At 50.9% G+C, this 15,212-nt stretch overlaps 6 protein-coding genes across 6 annotated transcripts; 2 read left to right on the top strand and 4 right to left on the bottom strand.

Moving 5' to 3' along the window:
- Window positions 1-38: 38 nt before the first annotated feature.
- Window positions 39-2,904, top strand: K441DRAFT_690064 (uroporphyrin-III C-methyltransferase; the record flags this gene model as incomplete). The annotated part of the gene is made up of 4 exons (XM_067652354.1): window positions 39-336; window positions 389-1,702; window positions 1,963-1,998; window positions 2,885-2,904. 4 exons carry the CDS (start codon window positions 39-41, stop codon window positions 2,902-2,904), a joined length of 1,668 nt encoding a protein of 555 aa, XP_067498823.1.
- Window positions 2,723-4,814, top strand: K441DRAFT_699882 (uncharacterized protein). The gene is made up of 6 exons (XM_067653203.1): window positions 2,723-2,798; window positions 2,854-2,863; window positions 2,918-3,111; window positions 3,157-3,249; window positions 3,304-4,086; window positions 4,276-4,814. The coding sequence occupies exons 3-6, from the start codon at window positions 2,949-2,951 to the stop codon at window positions 4,374-4,376; spliced, it is 1,140 nt and encodes a 379-aa protein (XP_067498824.1). The 5' UTR covers window positions 2,723-2,798; window positions 2,854-2,863; window positions 2,918-2,948; the 3' UTR covers window positions 4,377-4,814.
- Window positions 4,815-5,673: 859 nt separating this feature from the next.
- On the bottom strand, window positions 5,674-8,146 carry K441DRAFT_584444 (pali-domain-containing protein; the record flags this gene model as incomplete). Its single annotated transcript, XM_067644548.1, has 3 exons — window positions 5,674-6,436; window positions 6,486-7,854; window positions 7,960-8,146. 3 exons carry the CDS (start codon window positions 8,144-8,146, stop codon window positions 5,674-5,676), a joined length of 2,319 nt encoding a protein of 772 aa, XP_067498825.1.
- Window positions 8,147-9,632: 1,486 nt separating this feature from the next.
- On the bottom strand, window positions 9,633-11,159 carry K441DRAFT_667743 (40S ribosomal protein S4-A). Its single transcript, XM_067649893.1, has 4 exons — window positions 10,641-11,159; window positions 10,296-10,580; window positions 9,920-10,214; window positions 9,633-9,861 (listed from the first exon to the last, which is right to left on the bottom strand). The coding sequence occupies exons 1-4, from the start codon at window positions 10,667-10,669 to the stop codon at window positions 9,805-9,807; spliced, it is 666 nt and encodes a 221-aa protein (XP_067498826.1). The 5' UTR covers window positions 10,670-11,159; the 3' UTR covers window positions 9,633-9,804.
- A 271-nt stretch (window positions 11,160-11,430) lies between these two features.
- K441DRAFT_681158 (aspartate-semialdehyde dehydrogenase) lies at window positions 11,431-12,611 on the bottom strand (the record flags this gene model as incomplete). Its single annotated transcript, XM_067651439.1, has 5 exons — window positions 11,431-11,462; window positions 11,514-11,880; window positions 11,999-12,234; window positions 12,266-12,508; window positions 12,557-12,611. 5 exons carry the CDS (start codon window positions 12,609-12,611, stop codon window positions 11,431-11,433), a joined length of 933 nt encoding a protein of 310 aa, XP_067498827.1.
- Window positions 12,612-13,013: 402 nt separating this feature from the next.
- Window positions 13,014-15,212, bottom strand: K441DRAFT_584237 (D-lactate dehydrogenase mitochondrial precursor; the record flags this gene model as incomplete). The annotated part of the gene is made up of 10 exons (XM_067644538.1): window positions 13,014-13,342; window positions 13,399-13,609; window positions 13,681-13,702; window positions 13,762-14,049; window positions 14,102-14,203; window positions 14,269-14,303; window positions 14,376-14,472; window positions 14,533-14,641; window positions 14,695-14,887; window positions 14,943-15,212. 10 exons carry the CDS (start codon window positions 15,210-15,212, stop codon window positions 13,014-13,016), a joined length of 1,656 nt encoding a protein of 551 aa, XP_067498828.1.

Here is a 15,212-nt window from a genome sequence, read left to right on the forward strand (position 1 = left end):
AAAGTATATTCTGAAGTTAATTGAACTGTCCGTCAATTATGGCACCCGCACTCCTTACTGCGGTTGATTCTACTTCACACATACACCTCATTGTTGGTTCCAATCCCTTGGCCGGTGCGCGATGCACGCGATCAATTGAGGTGGGCGCAAAGCCTTTACTCGTCGCTCCTGAAGATGCCACCCTCCATTATGGCTTGACAAAGCGAATAGATGAAGAAGAGGTTGAATGGTTGAAACGCGATTTCAGGGACGAGGATCTAACAAGCCTTGGGCGGGACGAGGTGGATCATGTCGTCGATGCGGTATTTGTTACTCTGGGAGGAAAGCATCCCTTAAGTGCGCTATTTAAACCACTTATGTACCTGCACGGCTCCTGACGTACTTCAAGGCACTTATATTTCTACCTTATGCCGAAAGCTCCGCATACCTATTAACGTTGCCGACGCCCCGAATTTGTGTACATTCACGCTCCTTTCAACACATTCAGACGGTCCTCTTCAGATTGGTGTGACGACTTCAGGTAAAGGCTGCAAGTTGTCGGCGCGAATACGCAGAGAGATAGCATCATCCTTACCATCACAGATAGGCGAAGCAGTCGAGAGACTCGGGACCATACGGAGACGGATATGGGAAGAGGACCATGCGGCAGAGCTTTCCATGGACCTGGAGGCAGAAGAAGATGATGCGGGACAAACATCTACGTTTAACAAGCTTATTACTGCAGAAGATATGGAAGTAGCACGTAATAGGCGTATGCGTTGGTTGGCTCAAATATGCGAGTACTGGCCATTGCGACGGCTTGCGGCTATTACAGATTACGATGTCGAAACCGTTCTTCGCAGCTACACAACGTCGAATGCTTCTGGTCTCGATCCTGCGACCTTGGATAGCAGGGGGCGAAGGGGCCGCATAGTGTTAGCTGGATCGGGTCCTGGGAATCCAGACCTGCTCACAAGAGCTACACACAAAGCCATTCTCGCAGCAGATCTCATCCTTGCCGACAAACTTGTTCCAGCGCCTGTTCTAGATCTAGTTCCCCGACGCGCGACGATTTATATCGCGCGCAAGTTTCCCGGAAACGCGGATAAAGCACAGGAAGAACTCCTCGAAATGGGCTTGGAAGGTCTTAAAGCCGGCAAGAACGTCGTAAGACTGAAGCAAGGTGATCCATACATCTACGGTCGTGGAGCGGAGGAGTACGACTTTTTCCGTGGGCACGGTTACATTCCAGTTGTTCTACCTGGAATCACGAGCGCATTGAGTGCTCCTCTCTTTGCGGCGATTCCTCCTACTCACAGAAGTGTGGCAGACCAGGTTCTCATCTGCACCGGTACTGGGCGAAAAGGAGCGGCGCCGGATCCGCCCGAATATGTGGAATCGAGGACTGTTGTCTTTTTAATGGCGCTACATCGCCTTTCTTCCCTGATCGGAAGTCTAGTAAATGACAAGAAGAGATGGCCGAAGGAGACACCATGCGCGGTCCTCGAGCGTGCTAGTTGTCCGGACCAGAGAGTTATTAGGACGGCATTAGAGTACGTCTGTGCCGCAGTGGAAGAAGAGGGGAGCAGGCCACCTGGGTTGTTGGTTGTCGGCAAGGCCTGCGAGGTTTTGTGGAATGGGAAGCAGAAATGGGTTGTTGAAGAGGGGTTCAAAGGATTTGAAGATCTTGGCATGGAAGGGAGCGTGGAGTCTACCAGGTCTAGTCGGTAGGGGTCCATGTTCAATTTATGTATTAATTCGCAGACCATTTCCAACAAGGATGGAGCACTCCCCAAAGCTATTTACATTGAGCTGTACCTGCTGGACGCACTTTCTTGAAACTAAGAGGTCTCGATGCAGGGCAGCATCCGAATTTGCGTGGAATAAACAGAATCCAGGAGAACCGCCGTCTATGGCTCCAAAATGGCCTTGATCAGAATGCTTGTTAATGCACCACAGCGTGCTCTCTATCGTGATTTGCAGGACAAGTGGACGAGCAACACAACGGCAAAGGGTTAGGTAATGGATTGCAGGCTACATCGCCTATTTGTTTGGCTAGCGCGTGTCTCTATGCCTGTCTGCTGGAGCTACGTCAACCTTTCAGTTCTTTAAGCTGGTTACACTGCAGACTGTCTCCGCAACACTTGTTCAAGCTTGAGGTGTTCATTGCGAAATTCAAACACTTGTAATTACTTCCCCGTGGTAACACATTCCTCGTATCCTCTTAACCAACTATGTAACATGAAAGATGATAAGTCGAACATGAGCGTTTGCAGACGGAGTTCTCTCCATGATGCCAGTAGCGCGCCAAGACGACGGAGATAGTCGGAGCTTCAACTTCAATACAAACAACTCTCAACATCCCATCACACAGCATCTAATTTCGTAAAGATGTGATCATTAGCTCATCTACCTCCGTGACCTGACAACTATCATACCCTCTTCCTCTGATCTTCCCTCCGCCCCACCTAACGAAGCTCTACGTCTTCCGCACCTCACAATGTCCAAGCCGCCATCCCAGAACATAACAAGCCTTAAAGGCGCACATACTCGAAATCTGTCTGGAAATACTGTTCCAAAGCAAGATTTCAAAATCCCGAAGCGGCCTTCAGTTCTCTCAAAGCCTGAGATCCACTATACGGCCTTAATCAGGCTTCCGTTCGCGCGTGGTGACTTCGTTGATCCTCCACAGGTACATCACCTGGGAATGTCGCAAAGAGATATCAAAATGCTAATTAGTTAGGTTGATTGGAATGCGACAAAAGACCGTGCTTTGTGGAAGATCATATCTAGGTCGCCGAAGACAAGTGAGCTCGATTGTAAGCTAGCCCTGCCTTTACCTCTACCTTTACGGACAAAGCTAATTACGATCAGGGGAGGACCTGTAGGCTCAAACAAACTTTAGATATCGTACGTGAATACTAAAATAGGGTAATAGTGCCACCAAGTTCCAAGTCTCCCCGACTTTCATGCTCCAGCAGGCGGCATGGCTCTACGAACGACATCTATTCCACGTTCGCGCACAGATGAAAAAGGTTGGCAGTTCGAATGCAACAAATTCAGGCTCTGGTAGTGCACATGCAGCTGTTGGTGGAGTACCGATGAAGAGGCTCGGAAGTGGAGGAGTTGGAGGTTGGTATACCCTGGAATGGCAGAATGTTTGCTTATAAGATCCAGCGTCGAAAACGCCGTCTGCATTATCAATACGGTCTAGGGATAGCCCTATACCCAGAGGCGATACTAGCACCCCAGGTACACCACGAACGGCTGGTATTTGACTTCCTTATAAGCTCCTCTCACATTGACCATTAATGACTCTAATAGCACCGCCGCTTTCTCGCACACCTTCAACGAACACAGTAACTCAGTCGCGAGCACACCTCCCAGCTGCATCTCCTCGAGCCCACCTCCATCGCTCCTTCCGCTCCTCCTTCCCGCCCCCTCAAAAACCTACCCCGCCTCCAGCACTCTCCCCACCCACCGAACCCGCCAACCAACCTTCCGACCCAGCGTCGCCTGCAACCAGCGCACTCTCCTCCTCAAGTGCATCAGACTCTTCCTCGGAGGAAGACACAAACAACCCGCTCCACCGCAGCCAGCTCTTCAAGCGACCGCCACGCTTCCGCGCACAGAAACCACGCGGCCTCGCCACCCTAGACGACGAAGACCAGGAAGGCGACGACGAAGACGACTCCAACACCTTCCTACCCTTCGCATACACATCGCGCCAGGGCACCGCCGCGGGCGACGCCGCCTCCGAAGACCCCAGCGCCACGTTGCGCGACAAGATCCTGCAGCCGCCGGAGCACGCGCAGAAGTACCTCGCGCACGACACGAACAAGGCGCCCGTGTCAGCGACGTTCGCGCAGGGCCAAGGCAAGGACAAGGGCAAAGGCAAGGGCAAGGAGCCCGCCATCGCGTCGTCGGCGACCAGCTCGGCCAGCGATGCGCCGTCGCGCGGGGGCCACGGCTTCAGCCCCAGCGCACTCAGCCCGCGACATCGGGCGGAGCTGGCGCGGCTGAGTCCGGGAAGGAGTGCCGCGGGGGGGAAGAGGGAGGGGAGCGATGGGACGCCGAGTATGGGGAGTAGTTTTAGCGATTTGGATGGTATGTCGTTTGAGGTTTCTGGTTTTCTTGTAATGCTGTCTGTTTTGCTGCGGTGCTTCCTGGATCAACCCCGCTGTTATTACTTCATGTTTCACGTCTATTTGAGCCTTCTCCATTGCTCGTCTTGGAGCCTTTGTTATCTCTTCGCTGTTGCGTTCGAGTAGCGGGTCTGGCTAACGTGTTTTGTAGATGCTAGCATCACGCAGTCGGCGCTCGAGGAGGCGTTGCTGAGCAATATCCAGCATGGCCGCATGAGCACGCTGAGTCAGCTGCGCTCGCGATATCTATAGGGGGCGCGGTAGGTTGTGTTTTGTGCGGTCAGAGTGGAGGGTGGAGGGGAAGAGGGGAAGAATAGCGTTTTTGGTGGAGGAAAAGGAGAGAAGGAAGGAAGCGGTGAGTAGAGCTAGAAAGTTTGATACAGGGGAGCTTAGAGACACGAGGCGGGCGGAAGTGACGGCGTTCCATTATTTTCATTTCTTTATCGGACTTGTTTCTCGGAGGCGCGCTGACCGGTACGGCGAAGGCGGGCGGGGTCATCTCACATGTTCCAGGCGGCGTAGCGGTCGTTCATTCCGTGTCGCGGCGTCGCTAGATTTTTGTCTAGGCTGGAGTTTAGCAAGATAGGCCACTCTGCGCTCACTGCGTAATCACACTTCTTTCTATCCGGTATCCCACATCCCAACCTCACGTGCACGCGCACGTCCACAGCAACGACTCTCAGTTCTCAGAATCAAAAATCTGGCATTTGTGCGGCTAGCAGCGCTGGCCGCGTGTATTCCCTAATCCCTGCTCTACTTGTATATGAAGAAACCTGATCCCAAAATCCCAAAGTCTTAGATAGCACCTCCATGAAACACTAACAGAAAAGGAAAAAAAAAAAAGAGAAACAGCAGCTCGTCACGATAAAGCTGCGGGATATCCAACGTCCTGGCCGGCGTGCCCCCTAGTGAGACAGCGGAAAGAGAAAGGGGGGGATTAAGTACAAGACCCTGGGGTCCAGGAAGCCGCATCCGCCACCTCTTCGTCCTTCTTCCTTGAACAGGAAGAGGGGTTTGAAGGGCGCGGTAGGGCAGAGAAAGACATAGGAGAAGACAAGCCCGATTTTTTCGCCAAAAGACGAAAAAAGAAGGGCGGGGACTTTTATACAGAGGAGATGGCAGGCTCCCATTAATCCGGTTAGACACAGGAAAGTGGAAAGGAATCTGAGAGACGTGGGAGATGAGGAAGTGGAGCGAAGTGAAGTGAAATGGCAACGTTAGATCCCAACGCGTCACGCCACGATGGGATATTAGAGGCGGCAAAAAAAAGAGCCAAGTCCATAGCAGCCGTAACCCCCGTTTTGCCGAGGTTTACTCGAGAAAAGAAAAAGGACGTCATTTCATCACCTAGGTGGATGGATGAGCCGAATAAGCAAGCAAAAGCTAAGTCGGTACCCGTGGCGCGATTATTTTGGAGAAATGGAACAGAGCTGTTCGGCAGGGTGGAGAGAAAAAACCAAAAAATTCGTTAAGATGGCTCAGATGCCGTCCCAGAAAAAGGTAAGAGGAGGAAGGCAGATAGATCTCTCGCGTCCCGCACTTTTACCGATTATATCGCGTCTGCACCCGGATACCGTCCTCCGGCTCCGCCCATAGACGAGATCATACCAGGCTGCTGCATTCCCCCACGGCCGGGCCCGCCTCCTCTGCCACGGCCGCGTGTAGCGCTGGGGATCGCGAAGTCCGGGTTCTGCGCGTTGGCCTCGAGGATTACGTCTTCTTGCCTGGGCGGCCTGCGTGGACCATAGCCGCGGTAGCCGCCTTGGTATGGCGGGTACTGGCCTGGAGCGGGCGGGCCACCAGCGCCGGGAGGCGGAGGACGCCAGTTCGGGTTCACGCCACGCTGTGAGATGGACGTGAAGTGTGAGGTGTCAGAGGTGGCGGGCGAGCGGGAACGTTCGGCGAAGGATTCGTAGGACGAGTCGCGTTCAGAGATGGGGTCGCTGGGGCTAAGGTGATTGGCGGAGACGGGGGGCAGGTAAGATCGGTTTTGGGGTTGCGGTTGTTGAGGGGCTGCGGTTGAAGCTATGCCTGGGACGAGAGCAGAAGGGAGGTTGGCGGGAGTGGGTATTGTAGAGGGAGGAGGCTCGGCAAAACGGGGATCGACGTCTTCATAGTAGTCTCCGGAGTTATTACGGCGGTGGTTAGTGGAAGAAGTGGCAGGAAATTGAGCGGGTAGTTCGACAGGTGAGTCGTTGATTGGGGAGAGGCCACGACTGCCAGAGCTAGGTAGGGTCTGTTCAGAGGGATTTTCCTGGAGGCCAGGCTGCTGTTGTTGCTGATTCCAGTTGGCTCTGGGAGGGACGTATCCACTTGCAGATATTAGTTAGCGTATAAAGTATGGGCATCAAGTTAACTTACTCGGATGAATAAACACTGGGACTCAAAGGATCTTCAGGCCCCCCTGATCGCGGTGGAGCTCCATCAAATCGCTGCTGCTGTAGTGCCAACATCCCCTGAACGTCACCATCACTATCTCTCAAACCAAAGTTCGGTCCAGCAGTGGGAGCGCCCGTTCTCGCATCCATTTCAATTGCCTGACCAATAGGCGTCGGGCTAGGTGTCGGGCCAGGCCTTGACTGCATTGGCGCAGATGGGGAGATTCCCCTTGCACCGTATGGACCTGGTGATGGCTCTCTACTCTGCGGCGGTCCTCCGTAGTAGCGATTGTCATATCCTGGTGGTGGCCCTTGCTGTCCACGTCCCATCATTCCAGCGCCAGCCATTCCAGGTCCCATAGGTCCCATGCCTCCTCTCCCATTACCGTTCCATCCTGGAGGTGGGGGGTCGCGCGTGCCTTGCGGGCCACCACGGCCATATCCTCCTCTTGGCTGGTAGCCTCCTCTGGGTGGATAGCCTCCTCTGGGTGGATAACCTCCTCTTCCACGTCCATAAAATGGAGGGCCACCTCCTCTGCCATTGGGTGGCATAGGGCCTTGTCGCATTGGCCCGCTGTCCTGTATTCCTGGTCCAGGTGGCCCTAATCCTTCGTTCGGTATTGGAGGTATAGGATTACCATATTGATCTCTGGGCTGTCGTCTGCCGGAAGGAGCTCGTGAGGGATCGCGATATCGATCTTCTGGGCCTTCATCCCCGTATCCAGTTCCATTGCCTGGTCTACCACCGGTACTAGTGCTCTTCACTGATGGGTTCCTAGGATTCAATGGCGTCATATCGTCGGCAGTTTGCTGCTTCTGCATCTCGAACGTTGCAAATTCAGGCAGTTTATCTGGTTGGGAAGTGAGCGTGTCGCCAGTCGATAATGGCGGTGGAGATTCGGCCCTGGGCAGGGCTTCGCCGTCGGGGCCAGTGCGATTGTTGTAGAAGTTTTGTCCATTCATGTCGGGATTTTCCGCAATCCTCTTCTTTCGAGCTTTCCGGCTCACCAAGGTCCGTCTCATTGCACACGTTACTACTCCGCTCGCAACGATAATGATGGTGGCTGCCAGGACAATCCACCCTCCCCATGCCATATGCGGGACAAACAGTAAAATATCAACCAAGAAGGCCAGCAGAGACACCAGGAGAGTCGGAAATGTGAGAATTAGAAGGGCCAGGAGATATCGGGGTGAATGGGCGGGAGAGTGGAAGTGAGCGGCTACAGCCAAAGCGAAACATATTAAGGTCATTAATGCGGCGACCGGATGAACAATGAGAATTGAAGATAGCGAATGTCGTGTAGCAGAAGGCAGAGAAAAGTCCGAATTGGAGGTGGTGGAAAATAGGCCATCTGTGATGTTAGTAGTTAGCTATCTGGCGGCAAATTGGAAGATTATGCAGATGTTTGCGACAACGACAAGACAATCTATCTTGTCAGCGAAGAGCCCACACGTACCTGTGCCGTAGCCTAGCCTCAATCCACTGCATTTATCTCCATCACAGTATCCAAAGACACCGAAATTGACGCCTTCAAAGGTGGCTAACGGCACCGCTTTGATGATCGGAGTTGAGAGCGTTGAAAGGAGCAGGAGCACAAAGGCGACGAAGAATAGAATAGATAGCGGCGTTGCAGGTCGTAACATGATGGCGAGGAATGCGGTGAGTCGATACAGAAGAGCCGGCTCGCCAAAGACCGGTCTTCACGGCTCGATTGTGGTGTTGAGGTTAAAGATGATTGCGCGGCAGTCGGGACCGGAGAAGGGTACAATGGTGAGACAAGTCGCAGACGGGCGTTTATCTGCGGCCAACGTGATCCAGGGAAACGAGCGACGAATTAAGAGGCTTATGGAATTGTTTTGCATTCGCATTGACGATCTTTGCGGCGGCGACACTGAGTATATTGTCGTCGTCAGAGCGATCTTGCACGAAAGTTGCGGGGAGCAGAGGACGGCAACTGGGCAGAGCGAAGAGACAGCTCGGATTGGGCAGCGGAGTCAAGCCACAATGCATGGAAGACCACGACCAACGGCTCTTTATAACGATATCGTTTTTGGCGCCTCGGGTATCGTTATACCAGGTGTATCGTTGTATTCAGGTTTTGTATGTAAAATGCACCAAAAATCAATTATGTAATGATATTATAAATCTGCGTGCGGAAGTCGAATTTGAGCGATCGGCTCTACCAAAAAACGACTCAATCGTCGTCTGCTTGGTATTTTGAAGCCCCACGAAGCAAGCTGCCGTTGTAGTAGGTGAGGATGTTTTTGGTAGTAGGCGTGGAGCTTCTGGCGCTCAAAATCAGAAAATCCGTGACACTGCCTCTTAGTATTTCGAGATCTACTAACCATAATCGAAAAGGTAAAATTAAATATAGAGAGTAAGATCCGAGGTTATTCGATAGATTTCAATCGTTGGTGACAAATATTAATGGCTGAACCTACGGTGAAGTAAGGCCAAATCTGACGAATTAAAAACTGCCTATACCGATTTTGGTAGAGCAACCTTACGATATCGTCAAATGTCAGATAATCGTTATATTACATCAAAAGAGGCTTGATCAGGGCGTATAGATCGTAATATAGAGTATTGTCATAAACCCCTTATCGTACTAAAGAGTTTCGACTGTATGCGCTCAGGCACGACCCACTAGCAGGCATCAGAACGCACCCAGCCCTATCATCATATTGGCCCATATGGCCCCATATGATCTGTATGGATCCAACGTCACCTGCACCGCCATGAGCTCGAAGGGGCTCTGTTCAGCACAGCCACGAGGTACTAGAATAGTCCGGCCACCATTTCTGCTCAAGTGCAATTTTACGAGATCAAACCGCGTCAGATCGCCCCCAGCCCAGGTTCGGGAGGTCACTTGTCGCACATCCTGGTATGCAGACACGGCTGGTTGGCCTGGCGGCCGGCCCCCTGTTGCATAAGAAATCTGCCCAGACTGAGGAGTTAAAAATGAATGAAACTAAAGATAGAACTTAGAGGAAACCCTTATCGTTCTGGAAGAAGCTGCGACGTGTCGGCGAAATACACCGGCGAAATACACCGGCGAAATACATCCGGCGCCAAAATAGCCTTGCTACTCTCATCACCGCGCATAGACTAGGAATGCTTGCAAATGCGCCCGAGGCACTTTTTAATTTGATTCAGCATGCTATTCTGTAGACTGCTCCTTGCCTCGTCAAACATTTCCATCCGTCGACGATAGCGACATAAAGATCATGTAACCAGCGCAATGCAATCCTGGACTCCATTCTCATCCTTGACCTCTCCAATCGCCCGTTCTGCCCTACATTTAGTGGCCAGCAAGAGCATAGGCCCGACGGCGATCTCTCTCCTCCGCAATGGAAAGCTTAAATTCCGCATCAGTAACAGTTTCAATTTCCTAAATGTATCGTTCCTAAACTTACCTTGACACCCTTGCCCTTGGGCAGACTTATCCATGGCTTCTCGCGGCCGACGATGAAGACATTGCCTTCCCGGGTAGCGAACTCGTTGTCCACGGCGTCCTTGATGTGGACAATGTTGAAACCACCGTCGTGACGTTCTCGGTGAGTGACGACACCAACACGGCCCATGTTACGACCACCAGTGACCATAGCGATTACACCAGTGTCGAACTTGATGAAGTCGGTGATCTTGCCAGTCGCAAGGTCAATCTTAACCGTGTCGTTGACCTTGATGGCTGGGTCGGGGTAACGGATCCTATATATCTTTTCAGTATTCCATCCTTTCTCTAACGTATCACCAAAGCTTGGTCCAACGGCTGATGGATGCTAAACTCACGTTCGTGCATCGTGCGTAACCAAGAATGGGATTCCGCCCTTGCCCAGCTGCACCTTCTTGACCTTGCCAAGCTTGTATTCCGCCTCCTCGCTTGTGATACGGTGTACCGTGAAACGGCCCTTGGTGTCGTAAATCAACCGGAAGCTCTCGCCAGTCTTCTCAATTGAGATCACGTCCATGTAGCCAGCCGGGTATGTTGCGTCGGTTCGGACCTTGCCGTCGACCTTGATGAGGCGCTGCATGACGATTGACTTAGTCTCGCGAGCGTTGAGGGCATACTTTAGGCTGCAGTAAGAACATCGTTAGTGTTGTGAACCTTATTTAGTAAGACGTATATTGACTGACCGATTCCGGAGGAAGACGATAAGTGGCATGCAGTCACGGAGTTTGTGAGGACCAGGAGAGGGACGAGGAGCGTAGGCACCGGATAGCTTGTCCAAGAGCCAGTGAGATGGCGCACTAAGGCGCTTCTGATGCTTCTTTCTGTAAAAAGGGGAGAATCAGTAAAGACAGCTTCGAGTAATTGTGTGCGTCTGGGCGGAATGCTTCCACTTCATCCCAAACTGGAAAAAGACCGAAGCGTAGGCAGAAAGGGCTATTAAGGTGATTGATTAGGGTTCAATTTTGCATCCATAGACCCATTGTCCTATTATCGTAGTTGTCATTTTGTCATTTTGAAGTCGCGAATTTGCGTCTCGTGCGGGATGTAGATGATCATCCGAATGCCCTTCCACCCAATCGTGTTATCGCAGAAAAGTGTTCCAGCCGAAAGGAAAGATGTACTTACGGTCCACGGCCCATGATTGCGGCTTATTCAATTACGGTGGTAAAAGAGAGGAGTTGTCGCTGGTCGTGATGCGGTCGTCTGGCGAGGAAACAGTTTTCGTTCATTTTCGCACCTCGCCAAAAACCCACACACGCTGATTAATCCTCTTGGCAGAGCTAAACTACATTCAATATGAATTTTTATCCAAGGTGCCCCGGAACAAAGCTATAGCAAGAGCAAAATTTGAGAATTCGAATCATTTATAATATCATGTTTCTGTATATGGTGGTATCAATGTATGGGCGTGAAACCCTTTTTTCATCGATCATAGTCGCCAATTCCTCATACAAATCCCTTCAGCACTGCTGTTCAAAATAGATGAGCTGTAGCTCCAATGACAGCTAGAAGAGCGTTAGTATCAGTCGAAAATGTCGGAAGTTTTTAGACCTTACTGTTGTGACTGAGCGCGACAAACTTGATGTCAAAAATTCCACTCTCATCTTCCCTGATTCTCCCTACACTGACCGCATATCCCTTGTCTGTCTCCCTGTTCAGTCTTGGCTGAGGCCTGTCTGGTTCTTCCATAACCACAATAGCTCGGCTCGGTGCGGAAGGGCAGCCAGGTGTCTGAACTTCGGATGTATGCTCTCTCATAGCCCGCTTGACCTCCTCTGCGCTTGGTGGGGGCCTTTTCGCAAAGCGTAATGAGACGCATGCGGTATGTCCATCGAGAACGGGAGCTCTGTTACAAGCAGCAGAGACTTTCAAGTGCTGATCCACGAAGCCTGTCACTTCGTCGTTGACGGAGCCCAGGATCTTCTACGCCTCCGTCTAGCTTGTCTTCCTCACCAGAGATGAACGGCACCACAATCGACAATTTCCATGCTGCTGACGCCAGGATATCCTGCACCAGACACTGCCTTGTCACAACGCTCACCTGACAAGGTCCAAACTTTGCTTGTAGTGCAGCGAGAGCGATGACTATGCCAATGACAGCGCAGTTAGAGTTGCAAACAAGGAAGCCCTTCTCTAATCCATAGTGTTTACGCTGATGTGTGAGAACGTCCAAGTGTCGGAGGTCCACAGTAGGTACGACTAAAGGGACGAGAGGATCGCGACGATAGTTCTTCGCGTTAGAGAAGACAGCGAGGTCGGCCTTCAAGAACGCCATTTCTAGGATGAAGATTTCAGGGACGCTACTGACTATTAGATACAACATGTGAGAAGATAAGATCGCAATCCTTGAACTCATCTAGCGTACATTGCTTCACGATCAAGTTACCGATTCTCTCCGTAAATGGAAGCGCCTGCTTCCATTTCACAGCGTTCTTGTATTTCTTGCCTGTCGATCGTTCAGAGGCTCCGGCAGCATGAAGCTCAAAGTGCAGATGGAGGGCGAGCAAAAGGATGAAGCGCTGCCCCACCGACCCTGTTGCGCCGAGAACGCCTGGATCACTGTCAGAACCATTCTCAATTGCTGCATGAATACACTTACCGCGCTTCTTTTTGGGGAAATTGCGATTGCTCGAAGTGAAATGTTCGGCATCCATGGTTGTTGAAGTCATGAAGGCTGTCTGACTCAAGTCCTTGGACCTTTTTACGAATCGCAATGTGGGGTGACTGTCATGGTCAAGGGATGGTTTTCTAACCCGCCATCGATCTAGCACAATGATTGCCCAGGTACAAAGTTACAGTAACGTTAAAACTCCTAGTCGTATGACCAGTTACCAAGTCTGGTTAGTTAAGAAACAAGGAAGCTGTTGCCAGCTCAAATCGAATGAATATATATGCTCGGTCTATGTACCAGTCCGCTGTACCAGTCCGCTGTACCAGTCCGCGCTAACATGATGCAGTGAGTAATTGACGAAGGCCGCCCAATGCAAAGCGGATTTTGTCAATCCGTACGAACCCCAAACAAAAGAAAATGCGTAGCCAGCTGCGTTCCCTTATTCCTACTTGGGCATATCCATGATTTTCCCAGGGTTCATTAGCCAGTAAGGATCTAGAGCTCCTTTGATACTTTTCATGACCCCAATTGTCTCCGATCCCAGTTCTTTCAGGAGAGATTCTTTCTTTCCCAGCCCAATTCCATGTTCTCCAGTGCAGGTACCTTCCATCTCCAAAGCCCGGTCGACCATGTCATTGATGCACTTCTCCACAGCAGCCCGCTCCCTAGGATCCTTGCTATCATAAAGGATACTTTCATGGAAATTGCCGTCTCCAATGTGGCCTAGTATACTTGCCATGATTCCGAGATCGTCCAACTCTTTCTTAGAAACCTCTAAATTTTTTATAAGAACAGCTCTAAACTGGAAAATGAAGGGGGTGTGATCTTACCAATAATATCAGGAAGTCTCGAAAGCGGCACTGCAACATCTGTGGACCAGACCTCCATCCCTTCTTTGTCGCGAAGCGCTAACATGCTCCATAGAGACTCTTTTCTTGCTGACCAGAGAGTTTTTTGTTCTTCTGCATTGATAGCAAATTCGAAGTCACCACTTTTGTGTGTCTTAGCAATTGATTTTACTAGCTTGATATTTTCTTGGACCTAACACTGCAGTTAGTAGGGCTTAGAAAACGGGGGATACGAAGGCCGGAAAAGAGGGGTTTGCTGCCTACCCCCGCTTTGGTGCCCGAAAACCTGTAATGCAGCATTAGCTTTTGCCAAGTGGATTGCGAATTGCGAATTGGTCAACTGACTTGAAAAACATGGTTGGGACCTCCTTCCATTTCTTTGGAGTAGAGCCAGATCGGTTTATCACACTCATCTGAACTTCGTCCATGATCTCCATCGCAGCCACGGGAACACCTGCCCGCATAACTTTCGAGGCTGCCGCTGCCGCATCACGAATTGTGGGAAATGTCACTACAGCAACGCTGGTTTCTTGAGGGATAACTGCAAGTTTGAGTGTGATCTCCGTGACTAAGCCCAGAGTCCCCTCAGATCCAATGAAGAGGTTTGTTAGATTATAACCTGCGGAAGATTTGCTACGGAGATATCAGTAGATGCAATGCGGGAAAATCGCTCAGTGGGGTGCACCGTGGGCGTCGACGCGTCTTAATGATAGTCCCATCCGCGAGAACAACCGTGAGGTTGATAACCCAATCCTTCATAGTTCCATATCGGACGGCATTGGTGCCACTACACAAATTCTAGGTGTTAGAAAACACGTCGTACTCAATAAATGGGTCGAAATGATCACATACCTGCAGCTCGTTCCCACCATGCCACCTATTCTAGCCTAAGAAAGATCAACACGTGGACTGGAATACCTGAGTTAGGCTTGCCGGGCGGCAGCAAGAATTAAACTTACGGATGGGCCAGGATCAACGGGAAAGAAAAGCCCGGACTCCTTGATCTGTTCATTGAGACTCATCCAAGGGACCGAGGGCTGGACAACAACATCCATACTAGGATATGCAGGTCAGCCGTAGCGTTCATGAACCGAGATGCAGGTAATGCTCGCTTACTCGTCCGCATGCAAAGAAATGATTTGATCCATGAAAGTGAAATCAATGCTCATACCTCCGTAAGGAGCGGAAAAATTGGCTTCCAAGCTTGATCCACCTGAATAAGGAACTAAAAATAACGATTAACTGTCGTATTGAGCATTGAAATTTGCTAAGACATACTCATTGGGACACGGTATTTGTGGCAGATTTTCGCAATCTGAGATACCTCCTCGGTGGATTTCGGATACGCAACAGCAACAGGTAATTGATCGATGTTGATAGACGACCACTCAGAGTAACCGTGCATTAGGAGGTCATCGTCATCCGTGCTGATAGCATCTTCCCCGAGCAAGCATCGCAACTCATTAATGGCCTGCGGAAAAAATTCAGCTTCAAAAATCCATGAACCCATTTTTTCGGCGCATTACCTTCTCCATATCCCTTTTGTTTGCATAATTGAGCACCGCGGAGTTAAGCCACGGCAGTTGAAATCGCTTGCCCACATTGTTGACTCCGTAAAGATAGGTAAATGATCCTGTGAAGGCTGTAAAGAGAAGCACTCTTCCAGCTGTCCAGAAGGGTTTCTGGCCGACTATCGGCTTTCCGGACAGCTGAGTGGCGGCAGATTGATTCCGAGTAGACCCCCGCTTCACAGCGGAGGTCAGGAACCTCGTCAGAGGCCTCGCGGCGCGGAACAT

Source organism: Cenococcum geophilum (genome assembly GCF_001692895.1).
Source record: "Cenococcum geophilum 1.58 unplaced genomic scaffold K441scaffold_57, whole genome shotgun sequence".
Lineage (NCBI taxonomy): Eukaryota > Fungi > Ascomycota > Dothideomycetes > Gloniales > Gloniaceae > Cenococcum > Cenococcum geophilum.

Excerpts from the sequence above, each read along its gene's own strand:
- K441DRAFT_699882 (XM_067653203.1), top strand. The coding sequence starts at position 2,949 with ATGCTCCAGCAGGCGGCATGGCTCTACGAACGACATCTATTCCACGTT. Across the intron at positions 3,112-3,156 it reads CGGAAGTGGAGGAGTTGGAG|CGTCGAAAACGCCGTCTGCA; the intron begins GTTGGTATACCC and ends TATAAGATCCAG. Across the intron at positions 3,250-3,303 it reads AGGTACACCACGAACGGCTG|CACCGCCGCTTTCTCGCACA; the intron begins GTATTTGACTTC and ends TGACTCTAATAG.
- K441DRAFT_667743 (XM_067649893.1), bottom strand. The coding sequence starts at position 10,669 with ATGCCACTTATCGTCTTCCTCCGGAATCG. Across the intron at positions 10,215-10,295 it reads GTTACGCACGATGCACGAAC|GATCCGTTACCCCGACCCAG; the intron begins GTGAGTTTAGCA and ends AAAGATATATAG. Across the intron at positions 9,862-9,919 it reads CCAAGGGCAAGGGTGTCAAG|CTTTCCATTGCGGAGGAGAG; the intron begins GTAAGTTTAGGA and ends GCGGAATTTAAG.